General features: G+C 37.8%; 1 protein-coding gene across 2 annotated transcripts in view; it reads left to right on the forward strand.

Moving 5' to 3' along the window:
* ppp1r37 (protein phosphatase 1, regulatory subunit 37) overlaps positions 1 to 20,613 on the forward strand; it is a 78,040-nt gene that overhangs the window by 48,493 nt on the left and 8,934 nt on the right. For both annotated transcript variants that reach the window (XM_051724226.1, XM_051724227.1), the window contains exons 3-10: positions 8,518 to 8,563; positions 9,678 to 9,778; positions 15,394 to 15,513; positions 15,641 to 15,791; positions 16,841 to 16,996; positions 17,156 to 17,268; positions 18,369 to 18,510; positions 18,766 to 18,932. In XM_051724226.1, coding sequence (XP_051580186.1) covers positions 8,518 to 8,563; positions 9,678 to 9,778; positions 15,394 to 15,513; positions 15,641 to 15,791; positions 16,841 to 16,996; positions 17,156 to 17,268; positions 18,369 to 18,510; positions 18,766 to 18,932 — 996 coding nt within the window. The remainder of the gene's footprint in view (positions 1 to 8,517; positions 8,564 to 9,677; positions 9,779 to 15,393; positions 15,514 to 15,640; positions 15,792 to 16,840; positions 16,997 to 17,155; positions 17,269 to 18,368; positions 18,511 to 18,765; positions 18,933 to 20,613) is intronic.

Genomic DNA, 20,613 nt, shown 5'->3' on the forward strand with positions numbered 1-20,613 from the left:
TCTTCAGAAGTGATATGATGTGTGTGGGTGAGAAACAAATCAACATTAAATCTCCACTTTCACTTTCACATTCCTATTCTTTTTTGAATGCATTTTGCATTCTTCGTGCGTTCCGCCACCTACTGGGGGGGGGATTTATAGTAATAAAGGACTTAAATATTGCCAGAAAATAATTAAAATTTTAGGCTGAACTATCTCTTTATGTATAAGGCGTTATTTAACAAATATTGTATTTATATTTTGTAATTATCAACATTACAATTTTGAAATGGTTCATACTATGAGAAATCACAGTTTTATTGATCTTTGAAATAAGAGTTCAATATTCTGTGGAAATGTACTGTATCTTTCAGAAATCAAAACTCCCGCACCAGTTCAATAAGACCATTTATTGACACTAAGCTTGAAAAATGGCTTATTCAAAATCATTGGTTAAAATGTTGTTAAATCTACTGGACCCAACTTCAAACCCACTGCACATGTGTGAGCACAGCAAAGCGATGGTACTCATTTCACATGTTAAGAAAGCATTTACATCAGCCCGTTTATCCTTAAGGGAAGAAATTATTATTATTTAACAACCACGGTGAAAAATAGTATAACAAACAATAACAACAAAAAATTATTATGACTACAAAAAACCTTGATTAACATTATAAGTTGATAATGAAGGGGAGAAAAATAAAATGGCAATAAATGTATGTTATGTCCCTTTTCAAAAATGCCTGTAAGAGTTCAGGTGAGACTTGGCAGCGTGTTATAATAAAACAGGTGGATACACTCACGCCTGCTGGCCAGAAATGGACTGACGGATCGATAGAGACCGAGAGAGAGGACTTTTTCCCCCGGCTGCTCCTAGCTGAGTCAAAGAAAGCACACAGACAGAAAGAGAGCAATCATGTTATCATGGCCAAATGTTTGCACAAAGATGCCAGCTAACACCCACCATCACTCACCAACCAGCACATGCTCCTGTTCTCCTCCCCTCTCTCTCCCTTTCTTCGTTCAGTGGTCTTGTTATTTTCTGTTACCCATCCCTTACTTTCCATTCCTTTACCTTTCACTTTGTGTATGTGTGTGCGTGTGTGTGTGTGTGTGTGTGTGTGTGTGTGTGTGTGTGTGTGTGTTCATGTGCCACATTTGTATAATTTGCAGGGAATTTGTTGCCATTTATTTTTTTTATTTTTGTGGGTGGTATTGAAATTCAGGTACAGGATGTACTCAGCTTTTTAGTAATATTTGATTCATACCTCTATATATTTATGCATATGCTCTGAAGGTGGCATATGTGAAAGGCTTCAGAAGATGTTTTTTTTTTTTTTTTCATTTCAACTAAACCATTGTAAGCCACTGTAGCCAGAATGCAAGGTAAAATACAGTATAAATCTATTAAAAATAGAAAAATAATATTTAATAATTTTAAGTCATTTTCACTGTAATAAGCAATATTTAGCTACATGTTTTTTTTTTTTTTTTTTTTTTTTTTTTTTTTTTTTACTAAAACATTTTAAATACATAAAAAATGCCACACGAAGACTTCCGTGAACATATCTGAGTGATGACGCAAATTAATCACTGAATCAGAGTTTTGAATAGATTCATTAATACAGACCATCTGAACAGACTTACCAACTTTAATGCCATGTTTGCTACAGAAAAACTGCTATTAAAACAGCTTAACACACTCATACTCGGGATTTATGAGACAAAGAAGGATTGTGAAATTAATGACGTGACCAAAGGAATAAAACCTAAAGGCCAAATAAAAAGCACATTTAAATCAATATTCATGATGTTGCCTAATTTTATATCACCTGTGAAATCATTACAAATGTATTGTGAATATTCAATATATTGCCCAGCCCTAGTAACACGTAGTTGTGTCGACAGGCATCAGTCTGTTAAATCCTCCAGTGCATCATAGTAATTTTCCACTGGGAGTCCTCAGGGCAGAAAATAGCCAGTCATTACTGAGTGCGCGTATATGGATGTGTTTTTCCATCACCTCAGTCTGCTCTTGTGTTCATCTCTCTTAACTGCATAGTCACCCTTGGAAAAATGACTTTACAAATGGGCCTGTAAAAGAAATGCATTGAAAAGAGAGAGCAACAGAAAAGATTAATGCTCTCATTGTTTAATCTGCACAGATGGCAAGCAGCCAGTTTTCTTTATATATTTTGCACGTTAAGGGTGTGTACAATCACAGTGTAGTTCACACCTTTAACAGATACACAGCAGAACCGAGATAAGCTATTGTACTGCATATGATCGGTTCACGGAACATTGAATGATTTTGTAGATATTTGGTTTTTCTCATATTTCTGAAGTTGTTATCTCTGGCTGGGCAAAGACCAACACCTAGATTGCAGCTCAGTCTTATGGTATGGATTTTACTGTAACTAGTCTTGCGTAAGCAGACTTTTGACTTTTCTCAAAAGCTGGTCCTCTTCCTTCTTATTCTGGCCAAGAACTGCTTGCTTAGACAGAAGGAGACCATCTGTCTTCATGTATAAAGCAAGCAACCACTGTTTTTTTTTTTTTGTTTTTGTTTTTTGTTTTTTTTTACATTATTTTTAAGAGACTGTAAATCTAAAAAAATGATGCCACAATAATAGACCAGCAAAGGATCTTTTAACCACTGCACCACACCCCACCTCAAGTGTGTGTAACTATAAGTCAGAGACTGTTTAGTCAGAGACTGTTTAGCCCAAGATGGAGCACTTGTACTAAAATGAGTGGGCGAAATTGAAATGCCCAATATGGCGGATGTAGAAATCCATCCTGAAAAATAGTGTTTCTTTATGATACCATTGTTGTCAGATTTTGAAATATGTTATTTAATCATACACTTGACCCACAATTCTGGAGATTTCAGTCTTTCCCCATTCAAGTAGTTAGGAGCTGTACTTTCATGCCAATTGTATCCATATAAAATAGCTGCCCAAAAGAGTTCCCAAGATGGCCGCTAAGTGTACTGACATGCCTTGAAAGGGACTTTGCTATAAGCTGGTCTGACTACTCAGATGGTGTGTTGGGTCTTTATTGGGTGTCTAGTGAGAATCAGGCCTCTTTTGACAGTTTTGTGTTGAATCTATTGCCATCAGTAGCAGAAATACACACATCTTTTGCACGCTCACAGCTGTGTGCGACATAACTTTCTCAACATAAACACACAAACCATCTTAGGAATTTATACTTTCAACAGTGCGTGATATGTACCTCTTAACAGGGTGTCATGTATACCTTACTTCCTTTCATAATCACATACCGATAGTAGTCTTGAATATCAGAGATCCACACAACTATGCTGTTAGACCCAATTGGCTTATTCACAGCAGTGCCGTCTTTGATTTTTGACGGGAATGACAACAAAGCTCTGAGGGATAGAGGTACAGTCTCTTCAGTTGGTTGTACTGTTGTTTAAAGTGTTTTTGGATCGTTCCGCCGATGAAAATTTGAAAAAAAATCTTCAGAAGAAATTTTAGTTGACAAAAAAACTAGACAATGTGAGATGTGGAAAATTAGATGTGATCTGGGAGATTTTTGATAGCTTTATACAGTGCATGTCATTGAAGAGACTAAGTCCTATCCTTCACAGGCTCGTTTTCATTCACAACAGAAATAAAAAATGGCACTACTGTGAATAAGGTCTATAGTATCTAGCTGCGGCTCCACAGCACCAGCAGTTTCAGGGGAGAAGCGCCAGGGCTACTGTCTCTGGGCGGAAGTTGGGGCGGAGCTGAAGTATTACGCCACCGCAGTGTTTCCGACCAGCAGCATTCGAGGACTTTCTTCTGCAGAAGATATTTTGAAGGATGCATGAGGTGTTTTTGTCCATAAAAAGTTTTGGACTCCATTGACTTGCATTGTAAGCTCCAAAAAGGGCATAAAGGCAGCATAAAAGTAATCCATACCACCCAAGTGGTTTAATTCATGTCTTCTGAAGCCATACAATCACTTTGGGTGAGAAGCAAAGCAAAAATGTTGTCCTTGTTCACCAAAAATCTTTACTTCCGCCCAGCTTTTTAGAGCTTTAAAGTTTTGGACTACATTGACTTTCATTCAAAAATCTTTGTTTGTCTTCCGCAGAAGAAAGTAAGTCAAACAAGTTTGAGATGGTATAAGAGTGAGTAAATTATGAGAGAAGTATTATTTTTGGGTGAGCTATTCCTTTAAGCACCTAAAGTATGTATTCAGTTTTTCATTTTGTGTGTGCATTTGGAAACCTTGTGTTTACGTGGGCCTGGTGGGTAGTGCGCATGCTCTGACATCGTGACACTTGTGCGCCATTTCTCAATCCCAACCCCCAATCTTCTCTTTATTGCTTCTGCTCACTCCTTTACTACCTGTCAATAAAACTAACAAAAATGTGCAAAATTTTCTCTGTTTAGTGCGTGTGTGCAGATGTGTATGTTTTCGAATATGTTAGCCTTTTCTACTTATCCACAACACAACCAAATCATTTAAAATATGTGAAACAAAATGTGTTTTCTTACATATGTTATTAAATATTTATTAAACCTTTTAAATTATGTAAAACTAAATATTTAGTTAAATATATAATGCTATTAAATATTTAGTTACATTTTAAATTATTTAAATCTAAAATATTTTAAGTAACATTTTAAATTATTTTAAAATATTATATTATTAAATATTTTAATAAAGTAAAATATAATTTTAAGGTAGGTAATGTGTGTGTGTGTGTGTGTGTGTATACACAGTGCATTTAGAAAGTATTCAGACCCCTTTGTTTTCTTCACATTTTGTTGTGTTGCAGCCTAATGTTAAAATGCTTGAAATAATTTTTTTTTACATCAATCTACACTCCATATCCCATAATGACAAAGCAAAAACCAGATTTTTGATAACTTTGCAAATTTATTAAAAAGAAAAAAATGAAATATCACATTGACATAAGTATTCAGACCCTTAACTCAGTACTTACTTGAAGCACCTTTGGCAGTGATTACAGCCTCAAGTCTTTTTGGGTATGATGCGACAAGCTTTGCACACCTGGATTTGGGGATTTTCTGCCATTCTTCTCTGCAGATCCTCTCAAGCTCTGTCAGGTTGGATGAGGACCTTCGGTGGACAGCCATTTTCAGGTCTCTCTAGAAATGTTCGATTGGGTTTAAGTCTGGGCTCTGGCTGGGCCACTCAAGGACATTCACAGAGTTGTCCCTAAGCCACTCTTGCGTTTATTTGGCTGTGTGCGTAGGGACATTGTCCAGTTGGAAGGTGAACCTTCGGCTGAGGTCCTGTGCACTCTGGACCAGGTTTTCATTAAGGATATCTCTGTATTTTGCTGCGTTCAGCTTTCCTTCAACCCTGAACAATGCCCAAGTCCCTGCCGCTTAAAAACAGCCCCACAGCATGATGCTACCTCCACCACGCTTCACCGTTGGGATGGTATTGCGCAGGTATTGAGCGGTGCCTGTTTTTTTCCAGACATGACACTTAGAATTTAGGCCAGACAGTTCAATCTTCACTTGTTTCTCACAGTCAGAGAGTCCTTTAGGTGCTTTTTTATGTTTCTTGCTCTGAGGAGAGGCTTCCATCTGGCCACTCTGCCATAAATCCCAGATCGGTGGAGTGTTGCAGTGATGGTTGTCCTTCTGCGAGTTTCTCCCATCTCCACACATGATCTCTGGAGCTTAACCAGAGTGACCATCGGGTTCTTGGTCATCTCTCTAACCAAGGCCCTTCTCCCCCGATTGCTCAGTTTGGCCAGGCGGCCAGCTCTAGGAAGAGTCCTGGTTGTTCCAAACTTCTTCCATTTAATTATTATGGAGGCCACTGTGCTCTTGGGAACCTTCAATGCAGCCAAAAAAATTTTTTTTAGCCTTTCCCAGATCTGTGCCTCGACACAATTCTGTCTCTGAGCTCTGCAGGCAGTTCCTGGCTTGGTTTTGCTCTGATATGCATTTTCAGCTGTGAGACCTTACATAGACAGGTGTGTGCCTTTCCAAATTATGTCCAATCAATTGAATTTGCCACAGGTGGACTCCAATCAAAGTGTAGAAACATCTCAAAGATGATCCAGAGAAATGGGATGCACCTGAGCTAAATTTCAAGTGTCATAGCAAAGGATCTGAATATGTATGTCAGTGTGATATTTCAGTTTTTTCTTTTTAATAAATTTGCAAAGTTATCAAAAATCTGTTTTTTGCTTTGTCATTATGGGGTATGGAGTGTAGATTGATGTGAAAAAATTTATAATTTAAAGCATTTCTGAATGCACTGTATATGAGATATTTTATATTATTGTAAAATTGTAATGAAATATTTAATGCAAATTTTAATGATTACATTTTTTACAGTATTTTTATATTAAGGTAACATTTTATTTTACAGTGTCACATAATTCCTGTTACATTTATTAGTTACTATAGTAATAATATAAGCAGTTCTACAAAATAAGTACACAAGTATGTTTAGTATTACTGTAATTTCTGAGTAAATAACAAGTGAATACTATTCTAATTATAATTTTATTGCATAATATGCACAGTAATAACACTGTAAAATTAAGATTGACTAAAATAAATAGGTCACGTTTTGATTTAAAAAGGTAATTTCCCTCCACACCCCAACTGGGTATTCTCTGATTCCTGAGTAAAAGATGACCGTGGCTTGTGCAACAGCAGAAACACAAGGCTCATTGAAGTCATAATAGAAAGCTCAGGGTCAGATGCTGTTTGCATGGCATTGCTAAATGTCATGCTGTGACTGAATGCGTCAGAGTCATTCAGAGTCATTATCATTGCTGATCAGACATCAGCTTTGAGACAACATGCCCCCTGCTGTTAAAGAGCACAGACATCACAGTGTTTACAGAGCCTTAAGCTGGCTCTACACTAGCTGATTTTTCCAATGATTTTCAGGTGTTAGCTTCATTAACATAATCACCTGCCAGGCAGAGAGACTCATGTGGGAGGTGTTAATCACTTGACTGTTGGGACTCTCTGCTGAATTAATGGCTTCAGGTACTGAAAAAACACATCATTTTTGTTTGAAAAAATCCTTCTGTCACTGAGAAGAACTGACAAGATGACAAGTTGATTGGAACTTTTTTTTATCACACTCATCTGCATATCACAAATGCTGATTATATTCTATAGTGATTATGTCATTCTGCAGAAATAATGCAAAATCAACTGATGATGGATAAAAATAACCTTGATGGACATTTTACAGTTTTGGTGCATTTTAAAATATAACCTTGTGAAATCCAACCGAACCATGAAGAAAATGCAACATTGTAACTATTTTAGCCCATGTTTAGGAACAATCAAGCAAGCTACAGTTCTGAAAACAGCCCAAATCATTGCAATTGCAATTTTACTCATGTTGTTATTTTGTCAGAGAGAGTTGCAGTGAGTCGTTATGTGTGTCACCCCTCCACCATTTTTAATTGGCAAGCGTGTCATACCTCCGACTGAAGAGAGTGAAAACAGTCTGCATGTGTGACACCCTCTTCCAAAACGAGTTGGTTTGAGTCTGCTAGTGTAGAGCCAGCTTTAGAAACAAATGAAGTAAGGTGGACACTAGCATTGTCCCTAGTGTTCAGCAGGTTGATCCTGAGATGTATTACTGCCCCTGATGTTTCGTTCTTCTCTAAGGCATATAAATTATATAATGCTAATACACACACCATGTAATTCTTCCTGTTGGCACAAGTACACACACACACACACACACACACACAGTGTATTTACTGACTCTGTCTATCCGTCTGGTCACAATTTTGTGTGTGCACTGCAGCATGTCTGAGCGTACTGCTGAGTCTCCTTTAATCAGTAACATACAAACAGACATCTAAACAAGAGTCCATTTTTATGATATTGGTAGGTTTGGTAATTATCCAACAAGATTAGCTTTTCCTGAAGAAAATACCTGGGCTTGCAAGGCAACAAAAGAATAGTATTAAATCTAGGTAAGTTTAGAGGTCTTAAGCTTTGGTTCTTCATAAATGAAATACCGCCTCAGAGCCACTTTGCTGTTGTCATGACACTCAACATGCGTCTTGTTTTCTGTCGCCTATACACGAGAATCAACACAGTCACTGTGCAGGTTAAAGGCTATAAATTGTTAAATATCTGCAAAGAAGATGAGACCAATCACAATTCAGTATCTGCTTAGTGTCGTGCCTAACATCATCCTACTGCCTCGTAATTTCATTTTAATTTTGAATGCTGAACATTCTAGCAATACAAGTCAGTGGGAGATTTTCAAACTTTGATCTGTTAAAATCAAAATAGATAGCACACCTAAGACTGAAACTAGCTACCAAACAAAGTTTGAATGGAATTTGTATGTTGGGCTAAATAAAGTCTGTATGTTGGTTTTTAGAATAAACCTTTACCAGAATGTTTGAAGAATAGTAATACAGTGCTTCCCGGCAAGCATCTATGCTCTTACATTAAGCACACTCTCTCTCTCTCTCTCTCTCTCTCTCTCTCTCTCTCTCTCTCTCTCTCTCTCTCTCTCTCTCTCACACACTGTTTTCTACAGGACTTAAAAGACCTGACGCAGCGAAACGAGTGCCTAGACCTCAAAGGTGAGCTGAAAATGGGTCCTCATCACAGTCTCAATTTTGTATTTTTTTTATTCTCCTCACTTGCACATTGCACATACACCCAAACCCATGAACACGTCATCTGGGGAGTTCAACCTGTTGAGACTGGTTTGTGTAGTTAATGGGTGTGTGGCCGTAAAGAGGGTTTTGCCTTCTGACTGTTTGCTGTGATGTCTCAGATGTCTCCCTACTGATCTCAATATCAGAGGACACATTTACTATAAATAAGAAAGTAACAGAAAAGTCATCTCTGTAAGAGTAGCCATGTGTTTGACTTTTAAAAGATTTGATGTATCACACAGATGTACAGTGGGATCCAAAATTCTGAGACCTCTAGTTAAAATGCTTCTATTTTGCATTTTTGTCTAAAACAAATCAACTAAAATCCTTAGTTTATTTCCAAGTTAAAATTTGAATAATCTCCCATTTTCTGTGTGGTTTCAGACTTTTTTTACTGTTAAAATATAAATTAAGAATACACTCACTGAGCACTTTATTAAGAACACCTGTACACCTACTTATTCATGTGATTATCTAATCAGCCAATCGTGTGGCAGCAGTGAATTGCATACAATCATGCAGATATGGGTCAGGAGCTTCAGTTAATGTTCACATCAACCATCAGAATGGGAAAGAAAATGTGATCTCAGTTATTTCGACCGTGACATTATTGTTGGTGCCAGACAGGCTGGTTTGAGAATTTCTGAAACTGCTGATCTCCTGGGATTTTCACACACAACAGTCTCTAGAATTTACTCAGAATGGTGCCATAAGCAAAAAACAACTAGTGAGCGGCAGTTCTTTGGACGGAAACGCCTTGTTGATGAGAGAGGTCAATGGAGAATTGCCACTGGTTCGAGTTGACAAAGGCTATGGTAACTCAGATAACCACGCTCTATAATTGTAGTGAGCAGAATAGAATCTCAGAATGCACAACACGTCGAACCTTGAGGCAGATGGGCTACAACAGCAGAAGACCACGTCTGGCACTTTATTAGGACCATAGTGATCCTAATAAAGTTCTCAGTGAGTGTATGTTAAGAACTATATTGTTTAACTTTTGCAATGTATAACCTATCTATCTGTCTTTCTGTAGGAGAGAAACTGGACTATAAGTCATGTGAGTCTTTGGAGGAGATCTTGAAAAGGGTGCAGTTTAAAGTGGTAGATCTGGAACAGACCAGCCTGGACGAGGACGTGAGTTCTGCACCATTTCTGTCACACCCTGTTTACCCCATTTGAGTTCATTATCAAACTCATTCCTGCTTTGTCCTGGACTCCCGCAAGGTCACTGATTTAATGCACTGGGAGAATCTTTCAAACTGTGTGAGCTTCTGTTGTGTAGCGTGCAGTGTTCTGAGCAGCAACAGTTCTGGGATCACTTGAGGCATGCTTTTTTGTGTGTGTTTTATTACTGGAAGGCATTACGCTTGTGCTCTTTTGATATGGTTTGTTTTTGCCAATATAAACATAGATATTAGGAGCTCTGGAAACACAAATTGAGCCTTTTTCTAATAGGTTACTAAAGGCTATTCTTAAACTCTGCTTACTTTGCTATCAATTAACGCATAGGGGCTCATTCACTAACAGCCCGTTCACACGTATTTGTGATTAAAACCTGTGTGTTTGTATACATCAGTCATTACGTCAGTGTGTTACTGCATAATAATAAAGCGTGAAAAAGTATAAGAACAAAAAGAAAGTGTGGATAAAGTTGTGCATCCAACTGCCAGTTATAGTTTCATTTAATCTAAACATGATTTTTAAAGAAGAATTCTGAGTTATTTTAGTGGAGTAAATGTATTAACTAAGTCATAGCTGTGTGTGCTTCTCATCTGTGTCCCTTTAGGTTAATATCAGGCACACTGAAAAAGTTCTGTGAACTTGTGCATGTACATATGTATGCACTTTTTTAAAATTTTCCGACCAGACAGTTATTTCTTTTTAAAGCCACACATTACTGGCAAAATTTAAAAATCGCGTTTTAACGCAGCTAAACTTGCTTGGGTATTCAAAAACCTATTATACACTCACCACTCAATTTGTTAGTAACACCTGTACACCTACTTATTCATGTGATTATCTAATCAGTCAATCATGTGGCAGCAATGCAATGCATAAAATCATGCAGATACCGGTCTGGAGCTTCAGTTAATGTTCACATCGTCCTCATAATGGGAAAAAATGTAATCTCAGTGATTTGGACAGTGGCATGATTGTTGGTGCAAGGGCTGGTTTGAGTATTTCTGTAACTGCTGACCCCCTGGGATTTTCACACACAACAGTCTCTAGAAGTTACTCAGAATGGTGCCCAAAAAAACAACAACCAGTGAGTGGCAGTTCTGCAGACGGAAACACCTCATTGATGAGAGTGGTCAACAGAGAATGGCCAGACTGGTTCAAGCTAACAGAAAGGCTACGGTAACTCAGATAACCACTCTGTACAATTGTAGTGAGCAGAATAGCATTTCAGAATGCACAACAGGTCGAACCTTGAGGCAGATGGGCTACAACAGCAGAAGACCACATCGGGCACTTTATTAAGACCATAGTGTTTCCTTATAAAGTGCTTAGTGAGTGTATATCCACTGTCATATAATAAATGGATGCTACGCCCCTAAATGTAGCACTAGTACCTATGTAATGAAAATAAGGACATTTTTCAACTCAGTCCGTTAGAGTGAAGGATAAAGATTTTTTCTAGCCCAACCTCTGGTGATGAATAACGGAAAGTCCTTATGTGGTTATGGTTTGGGTGTTTATTACGCTAATTACTAACTAAGGACATGATCTCCCTTATTTAGAATAGTCCAGTTTCATCAACAATAGAAAGGAGGCAAGATAAAAAATTCCATTTCCAGTCCATCCACTCCATAATGGAAAAAAAACTAATTTAGAAATCTGTGTGGTTGTTATATCAGAATCAGAATGAGCTTTATTGCCAAATGTTCTCACGCACACAAGGAATTTTTTTTTGGTGATAGGAGAAACAAGTGCACTCAGAACATTACAGTGAGACACAGAATATAAAACAAGGTAAGAGTATAACATACAATACAAAATAACATACAAATAATAGGACATATAACAGAATGGCGTGTGTACATGTGCAAGTGTAATGTATGTGCAAGGTAGGGGTATGTACAGTTATTGAATTAAATATGTGAATTTACATATGTACATGAAATATGTATTTACATTATTGCACTATGGGGTAGTCCTGAGGCAGTTTAATTGTTCATGTGGAAAATGGCCTGGGGGTAAAACCTGTTCTTGTGCCTGGATGTCCTGGCTTTCAGTGCTCTGTAGCGCCAGCCAGAGGGCAACAGTTCAAAGAGGGAGTGGGCAGGGGGTCCAGAGTGATTCTACCTGCATGTTTCCTCACTCTGGAGACGTACAGGTCTTGGAGGGTGGGCAGGGGGGCACCAATAATCCTCTCAGCTGTCCTGACTGTCCGTTGTATTTTCCTTCTGTCTGATTTGGTGGCTGAACCAAATCAGACAGTTATATCAACTATCAGCACATTAACTTGTTTTTATTGGCCCACATTTATTGTTGTGTGTGTATTTTGATTTTAAGTGTTGTTGGACCTCTGTCTGGCCCTGGCAAATTTTGTTACGTTTTTGTTTCCTTGGCTGCACCTCTTTAAATACTCTGCACTGTAATCAGCATGTTTATTGCTTTCCTGTCCCTCTAAGCATGTGACCATACTCCTTTAGCACTCCTAATCTTCTTTACCAATAAACCCTCTGTATGATTGTATTTGTGCTGTTCTTTAGTCCTCTAACAACATTAAGCCATGTACCGCATGCCTTGTGAGAAACATTGTATGCAGACTTTGTGTTTGCAGGGTGTATTCAGGGTGGAGCCGTAAGTTGGCTCCATAAGCACCATAAGTTGCTCTTCAGTTGAGCTCTGACTAATTAAACTTTGCAGAGCTAAGCGTCTGTCATCACTCAATGTGCCAGTGATTCTGAAGTCTAAATGTGTGTGCATAAGTGTTGTAAATCATGTCTGAGCTACTTCACATTTCACAATTAAACATAAATTATACAATTATCAAAACGTTGATTGAGATACTTTTAATTACGTATATGATGCTACAAGCTTGGCACACCTATTCTTGGGCAGTTTCTCCCATTTTTCTTTCAAGCTCCATCAGGTTGTATGGGGTGCGTCGGTGCACAGCCAGTTTCAGATCTCTCCAGAGATGTCCAATAGGGTTCAAGTCTGGGCTCTGGCTGGGCCACTCAAGGACATTCACAGAGTTGTCCCATAGCCACTCTTTTGTTATCTTGGCTGTGTGCTTGGGGTCGTTGTCCTGTTGGAAGGTGAACCTTCGCCCCAGTCTGAGGTCCAGAGCGCTCTGGAGCAGGTTTTCAATCAAGGATGTCTCTGTACATTGCTGCATTCATTTTCCCTCGATCCTGACTAGTTTCCCAGTTCCTGCCACTGTAAAACATCCCCACAGCATGATGCTGCCACCACCATGCTTCACTGTAGGGATGGTATTGGCCAGGTGATGAGCGGTGCCTGGTTTCCTCCAGACATGACGCTTGCCATTCAGGCCAAAGAGTTCAATGTTTGTTTCTCATGGTCTGAGAGTCCTTCAGGTGCCTTTTGGCAAACTCCAGGCGGGCTGTCATGTGCCTTTTACTGAGGAGTGGCTTCCGTCTGGCCACTTTACCATACAGGTCTGATTGGTGGAGTGCTGCAGAGATGGTTGCTCTTCTGGAAGGTTCTCCTCTCTCCACAGAGAAACGCTGGAGCTCTGTCAGAGTGACCATCGGGTTCTTGGTCACCTCCCTGACTAAAGGCCCTTCTCCCCCGATCGCTCAATTTGGCCGGGCAGCCAGCTCAAGGAAGAGTCCTGGTGGTTCCAAACTTCTTCCATTTACGGATGATGGATGCCACTGAGCTCATTGGGACCTTCAATGCTGCAGAAATTTTTCTGTACCCTTCCCCAGATCTGTGCCTCGATACAATCCTGTCTCGGAGGTCTACAGAAAATTCCTTGGACTTCATGGCTTGGTTTGTGCTCTGACATGCACTGTTAACTGTGGGACCTTATATAGACAGTTGTGTGCCTTTCCAAATCATGTCCAATCAACTGAATTTACCACAGGTGGACTCCAATCAAGTTGTAGAAACATCTCAAGGCTGATCAGTGGAAACAGGATGAACCTGAGCTCAATTTTGAGTGTCATGACAAAGGCTGTGAGCACATAAGTTTTTTTTATTTTTAATAAATTTGCAAAGATTTCAAACAAACTTCTTTCATGTTGTTGTGTATATATACAGTATAGAAATATAGATCGATTATACAGTATATACTTGTGTGTGTGTGTATTTATATATATATATATATATATATATATATATATATATATATATATATATATATATATATAGTGTGTGTGTGTGTATATATATACACACACTACTGGTCAAAAATTTTGAAACACTTACTCATTCTTTATTATAATTTTTTTTCTTCACATTTTTGAATAATAGTAAAGTCATCAAAACTATGGAATAACATAAATGGAACTATGGGAATTATGTTGTGACTAAACAAAATCCAAAATAAATCAAAACTGTGTTATATTTTAGCATCTTCAAAGTAATCTCCCTTTGCCTAGAATTTGCAGACATGTACTCTTGACATTTCTCAACCAACTTCTTGAGGTATCACCCTGGGATGCATTTTAAACAGTATTGAAGGAGTTCCCATCTATGTTGGGCACTTATTGGCTGCTTTTCTTTATTATTTGGTCCAAGTCATCAATTTCAAAAACGTTTTTTTTTATTTTTTTTTTATTACATTTTAATTTTATAATGAAATAAATTAATATGGTGGCACAATTATATTTTTGTCTACATAACTAATTTCAAACGTTTAAGCATACGCCTTCAGATCAAAAGATTTTTAAGATCATGAGATACATTTCAGTCAAGTGTTAGTGTGAATGTGAATGTGTGTGTGTGTGTGTGTGTGTGTGTGTATATATATATATATCTTATTATTATTTTTTTTTTTAACAAGTTATAAATTATTAATGTATTGGATTAGTAATGGAACAGACCATTCTGTGGTGCTACTGTGACAGGTGATAACATCACAAAGACCCCATAGCTAGTTTAGCTAACTTTGTCATAGAAACATTTTTTCCTGAAAATGACTTTAAACTCTAGTAAATTTATAAATGATACTTTCAGAATATTGGAAATATATATATATAGACTGAAAAACTACCAGGTACTTTTAAGTTCCATGCCAATTTGTATAACCTCTTCAAAGTAAAAAAGGTTCAAAAGCTCTATCTAATTATTTTCAAGAGACATAATCAATTGTGTTACATCACAAACACTTAATTTACAAATGAAATTGAAAAGATTTTGTCCAATATTGGTATTCTTTGAAATTTCATGTCAATTTCATGATTAATGAACATAAAAATAATTTAGTATCATGGTATGTCACATAGCCATGGTGTTCCCATGGTTCCTCCACAGTAGTTTTTGTATGGGGAATAGGTTCGTATAAATTAGTTTCACCACAAAGCAGCAGAGTGACAACTTGAGCACCTCAGAAGATCTAGGAGAATATGAAACAGCCTTGGTTTGTGTGTGTAAAGGAGGGAAGTTTTTCCCTCAGCAGTCTTTAAACAGGTGCATCAGGTTGTTGTCATGGTAACTCAAGTTGCCGGTGTGCGTGTCGTGTTTTGCTGACATCAATTTTGTAGTCTAAACAGGAAACGAGACTGCTATTAAAGCATGTCTTTTTCTCTCTCTCTCACCTTTTCTCTTAGGGAGCATCAGCTCTGTTTGATATGGTAGAGTACTATGAATCTGCCACTCATCTCAATATCTCCTTCAACAAGCACATCGGCACCCGGGGCTGGCAGGCTGCCGCCCACATGATGAGGAAGGTGAGGATTCGGCTTTTGTTTAGCTGTCACCAGTACATTCGTTTTACTCTTTTTGTTTAGTCGGGTGGTCACATGCAAAACACCATTGTCTTAACTGCTCCCCATGCATCTGCATGTGGATGTGCAGACGAGTTCTCTGCAATACTTGGACGCCCGCAACACCCCGCTGTTGGACCATTCGGCTCCATTTGTGGCCAGAGCTCTGCGGATCAGCGGCAGTCTAACTGTTCTACACCTGGAGAATACTGGCCTCTCAGGACGACCTCTCATGCTTCTGGGTAAGAGTGCACTTGTGACTCGACTTACTGAGCTGCCCATTAAGGGTCTGTTCACAGAGAACTAGTTCATTTTTATACACACACACACACACACATATATATATATATATATATATATATATATATATATATATATATATATATATATATATATATATATATATATTTTTTTTTTTTTTAATATATATATATTTTTATATTTTCAATCTTTCTAAAAAATGCCTTTCAAATGTAGTCAATATGACAAATAATTATAGTCGACAAAAAAACATTTTAGTTGATTATAACATGTCAAAATGTATCACACATATTAAGTATTAACCAACATAAAATATAAAAACTGTCTTGAAAACCTGAGTGTCCGTCTGCACTGTTTCTTTAATTTTTTTCTATGTAAAAATGAGCTAGATGCGCATCTTTGACTGTTGCTCAGCGTCTTGTGTCCAGTTGTTTTTCAGTATCTCGCGCAGGAGCTTAAAAATTTTTAAGATGCCATGTGTCAAGTTAAAAGAACTGCAACTTTTAAAAACACTTCTCATAACACCTGCTTTCTCTTCCATTTGTTGCATTGCGCAGATCTTTTTTTTTTTTATGCAAGAACATGTTCTTTCTAAAAAGCCTTTTAGGGGCAACAGAGGCCACAATTATGTTGCCTTTTAAGGCTCTCATTTTGGCCAAAATCTTAGACAGAATTGCATGTATCCTTCATGTAAATCTCAAAATGCATTGCGACAAGCTTAGTGAAAATTTTCATCCAAGATGGCTGATTTCTGCATATTTTATGCAGTAGTAAAATATTGATAGATTTTTTATTTTTTTCTCAGTAAATGGGAGATACAAGAAAATGGTTGATTATTATGGGATGGAATCACATTTAGGTTTTGTAGCTTGAGACATGTCCTTGTGATCTTATGTGATTCATCGTGCAAAGCCGCTTTTTAGGAGAGGAGTGAAATACACTGAAACTCCTTCAGCAAACCTCAGTGGTTCAAGACCTTTTTCCCACAATGGAATGTGAATTAATCAAATAACTTGTCTTATGTGTGCAGCCACGGCACTGAAGATGAACATGAACCTCAAAGAGCTGTATTTGGCCGATAATAAGCTTAATGGTCTGCAGGATTCAGCTCAGCTGGGGAACCTGCTGAAGTTCAACTACAACATCCAGATTCTGGACCTGAGAAACAATCACATACTAGACTCAGGTCTAATCGCAACTCTGTATTTCTTTCAACCAGTAGTACCACTATCTCTTTCTCTTTGGTAAATTCTGTCTGTTTGATTTTCCTCATTGTTTCCTGTCTACTTTGCATTTGTTACCTTGAGTAACATGTTTGCATGTGTGATGTGTGTGTATTTCACAGGGTTGGTGTATGTTTGTGAGGGTCTCAAGGAACAGAGGAAAGGTCTGGTCACTCTGGTGCTCTGGAACAACCAGCTTACACACAATGGCATGGGCTACCTAGCTGCTGCTTTGGTAAATACACAGATCTAGATCACATATCGAAGGTTTCACTCACTTGATCGCAAATGCAACCAATCTGACAAAACAGATTAATTCGTTTTAACCTATAACAGTGCCGAGTTCTCATGCTCTGATGCACAATAAATCATCACTAAGATGTTGTCACCTTCCTGGAATGATAAAATGGAAGTAAGATAGAGTGATATAAAGTGTGATATAATGTCATCAGCTTCACATGTATTGTAAAATACTGGTTGTGGACATGGCCAGAAAAGCTTCTAATTGGTCTGAGAGTTGTATTTGTTTGTTAACAAAGAAAAAAATCGACCTACAGGATGAAAAAAAAAAAAAAAAACTGTGTTTTCACTGGGCAAATTTTTGCAACACAAAAAAGATGAGTATGAGATAAACAGGAGCGCTCGTCCTCATTCAGTCAGATGGTCATTATGAAGATTGAGAGGCAGCCAGAGACGGGATGCTGTGCTACTCTTCATGTTTGCCAGCTGCTGACTATGCAACGCATTGTTTGCTTGTCCTAGAGTCTGTTTGTTAATCAAGGGCAGTGCATGATGGTGACACACACACACACACACACACACATACACACACAGCTGTGTGTGTAATTCCCTGCAGTCTTTCTAACACACTAGACCATTTTATAGCAAAACTGAATTTCCTGTTAGTTCTCTTAAAAGTATAGATTAAAGATTTCAAGAGCAAATATTTAGACACAAAGACCTCACCTCTTCACCTCTCATTGTTTTCAACCCTCTTACTGTTCCAAACATGTATGACTAACTTTATCCTGTGGAACACAAAAGTAGATGTTACGCAGAAATACAGCGTCAGTCACCATTCATTTTCATTAGTGTAATAAAGATAAAATGAAAGTGAATGGTGACTGAGACTGACATACTGCCTAACAGCTCCTTTTGTGTTTCACGGAAGAAAGTGAGTCATTCTGGATTGGAACAACTGCATGAACTATTCTTTTAAGATGGTGTGAATCAACTTTTTTTCTTCCTCTGTTCCACTTTCAATCCTTCTATACGTTTTCCTTATCCACCTTCCTCCATTTTTACTGATCTGTCTCTGTCTCTCTATTGATGTAGCCATTTACTCAGAGCCTGGAGACACTGAACCTGGGACATAACGCAGTGGGGAATGAGGGAGTGCACAAACTAAAAGACGGACTGATAGGGAACCGCTCCATCCTCAGGCTGGGTCTGGCTTCCACCAAACTTTCCTGTGAAGGTGAGGTCTGGAAGAAACATTTGTGTCTGCAAAGCCACAAATTTAGATGTGATTAGCAGTGTTTTTAGAAGTTGCCTTCATATACAAAATGCTGAGTATGAAGTCATTGACAGTGAGACTTAGCTTTTCGGATATTGTAGATCAGAAGATAATCTTATGAATTTGGGTGTATTAGTATAACGTGTTACCTTGAATTTTAGTGTTTTTAGTGTGATTAGCATGTAGATGATATTTGTGTATGTGTGTGTATGATAGGAGCGGTTGCTATAGCGGAGTTCATTGCTGAGAGTCCAAGGCTTCTCCGGCTAGACCTGCGGGAGAATGAAGTCAAGACTGGGGGCCTCATGGCTCTCTCGCTTGCCTTCAAGGTGAACACATCTCTGCTCCGACTCGACCTGGACCGAGAACCCAAAAAAGAGACAGTGAGTGCTGGTTAAAGTAGAGATGAATAGAGATTTCACTTAATGTAAAGTAGGACTGGGCTATATATTGAGTATTCAATATATTTAATTTCACATTTTCAATTTTCTAATTTTTTTTTTAGTCATTAAGTTTCCTAAAGATTGTTTAATTATACTAGTTTCCTAATCCTTTTTTCTTTTTTTTCTTTTTTCGAGTATGAGAGCGCTGATGTTTTAATAGCATTTCTGATTTAAACTTCAGTTTTTCATTTCAGATTTAAACCAAAGTAGATTTGGTAAATTTAAATAATTTACGTGAATAAGTTCCATTTTTGAAGGTTTAACACTTAAGGTGGTTTCACATATAGTATGTTTTAAGTTAACCAAACCCAATTTAGTTAAAGTGAACCAGAAAGGGAACCAGCTGCAAATGACCTCAGTGCTTTTGGTGTTCACAATGTAAGTGGACGTAAAAGAGGACCCAGTTTCTTTTTTGGTTCTCTTCACATTAATGTGGTCTCAGACCCCTTGTTTACACCACAGCTCCTTAAGAACTCAGACCCCATTGCATCTAGGACTGTCACGATTATGAAATATGGCTGACAATAATTTTTCATAAATAATTGCGATTATTATGATAAGCAATTGTCATACAAATTGTCATACTTCTTAAGGTTCACGTATGCTTATTACAGATAGGCCTACACCTTTAGTAATTTATTGATATTTAACTTGAAATCAAATAATAAAATGGGGCTATATGATTACTTTTAAGGCTTTAAAAAATATTGCATTTTTCATTTAAAATTATTGCACAGGGATGGAATTACATAAAAAGTAATAATTTATATTTTATATAATTTATGAAACCCAGACAACACCGCCAATTATACTGCATTATGCAATAGTAATAATGTATACTGTACTTCTGTCCTAAATTCTTCACTCTCTCACCTTATGTTAAGGCTCTCCGATAAAACCTACAAGCCCTTATTTCACATGAAGGAAAACATTTGTAATTCTATGTGCATTTGAAAATATGTTTCTTTATCTGTCATCTCGAGAGTAATGGAGCAAGCAAGTGTTTGCTCCTGCGTGTCATTTACATTGCATGTATGAGCCAAGAACATTTGCCTTTGCACAAATAAAATTAAAGTGAAACTATAAAAATCCTTGCTTGTATTTTTGTGGGAGTTTGGCGCAAACCTCCGTAGATGGTACGCCCATCAGAGCACTTTAAAGCGGTTCATCTTAACGCACTGCTCTGCTCTGAATGCGGCCAGTCCGTTCATTTTATGTGCTCAAATAATACAACAAGAACGGAATATGAGACACAAAAATACGTCATGGTAATCATGGGATATCTATATTTGCTTAAAATTCCCATATGTGGACAGTAAATTGTTACTGGAATATGAAGTATGTAACGCAGGTATGTATGGCAAGCCACGAGGTACTTATGTCATAAAATGCAAAGCTGACTGGTACCTCTTCGCTTTCACATCGCACAAATCAATCGAACCACAAAAGGACCCACAAACGAACCGTCTGTGTACGTGGTCTGAGTACGGTTCACTTTTGGGTCCTTTTAGGGGGTCTGAGACCACTTGGGTTGTTCACATTTACACATTATACCGCTCTGAGAGCGCTTGGAGTGCTCAAACGAACTAGGTGTGAAAACGCCCTTAAATGCGTGGGAATT

Source organism: Myxocyprinus asiaticus, chromosome 18 (genome assembly GCF_019703515.2).
Source record: "Myxocyprinus asiaticus isolate MX2 ecotype Aquarium Trade chromosome 18, UBuf_Myxa_2, whole genome shotgun sequence".
NCBI lineage: Eukaryota > Metazoa > Chordata > Actinopteri > Cypriniformes > Catostomidae > Myxocyprinus > Myxocyprinus asiaticus.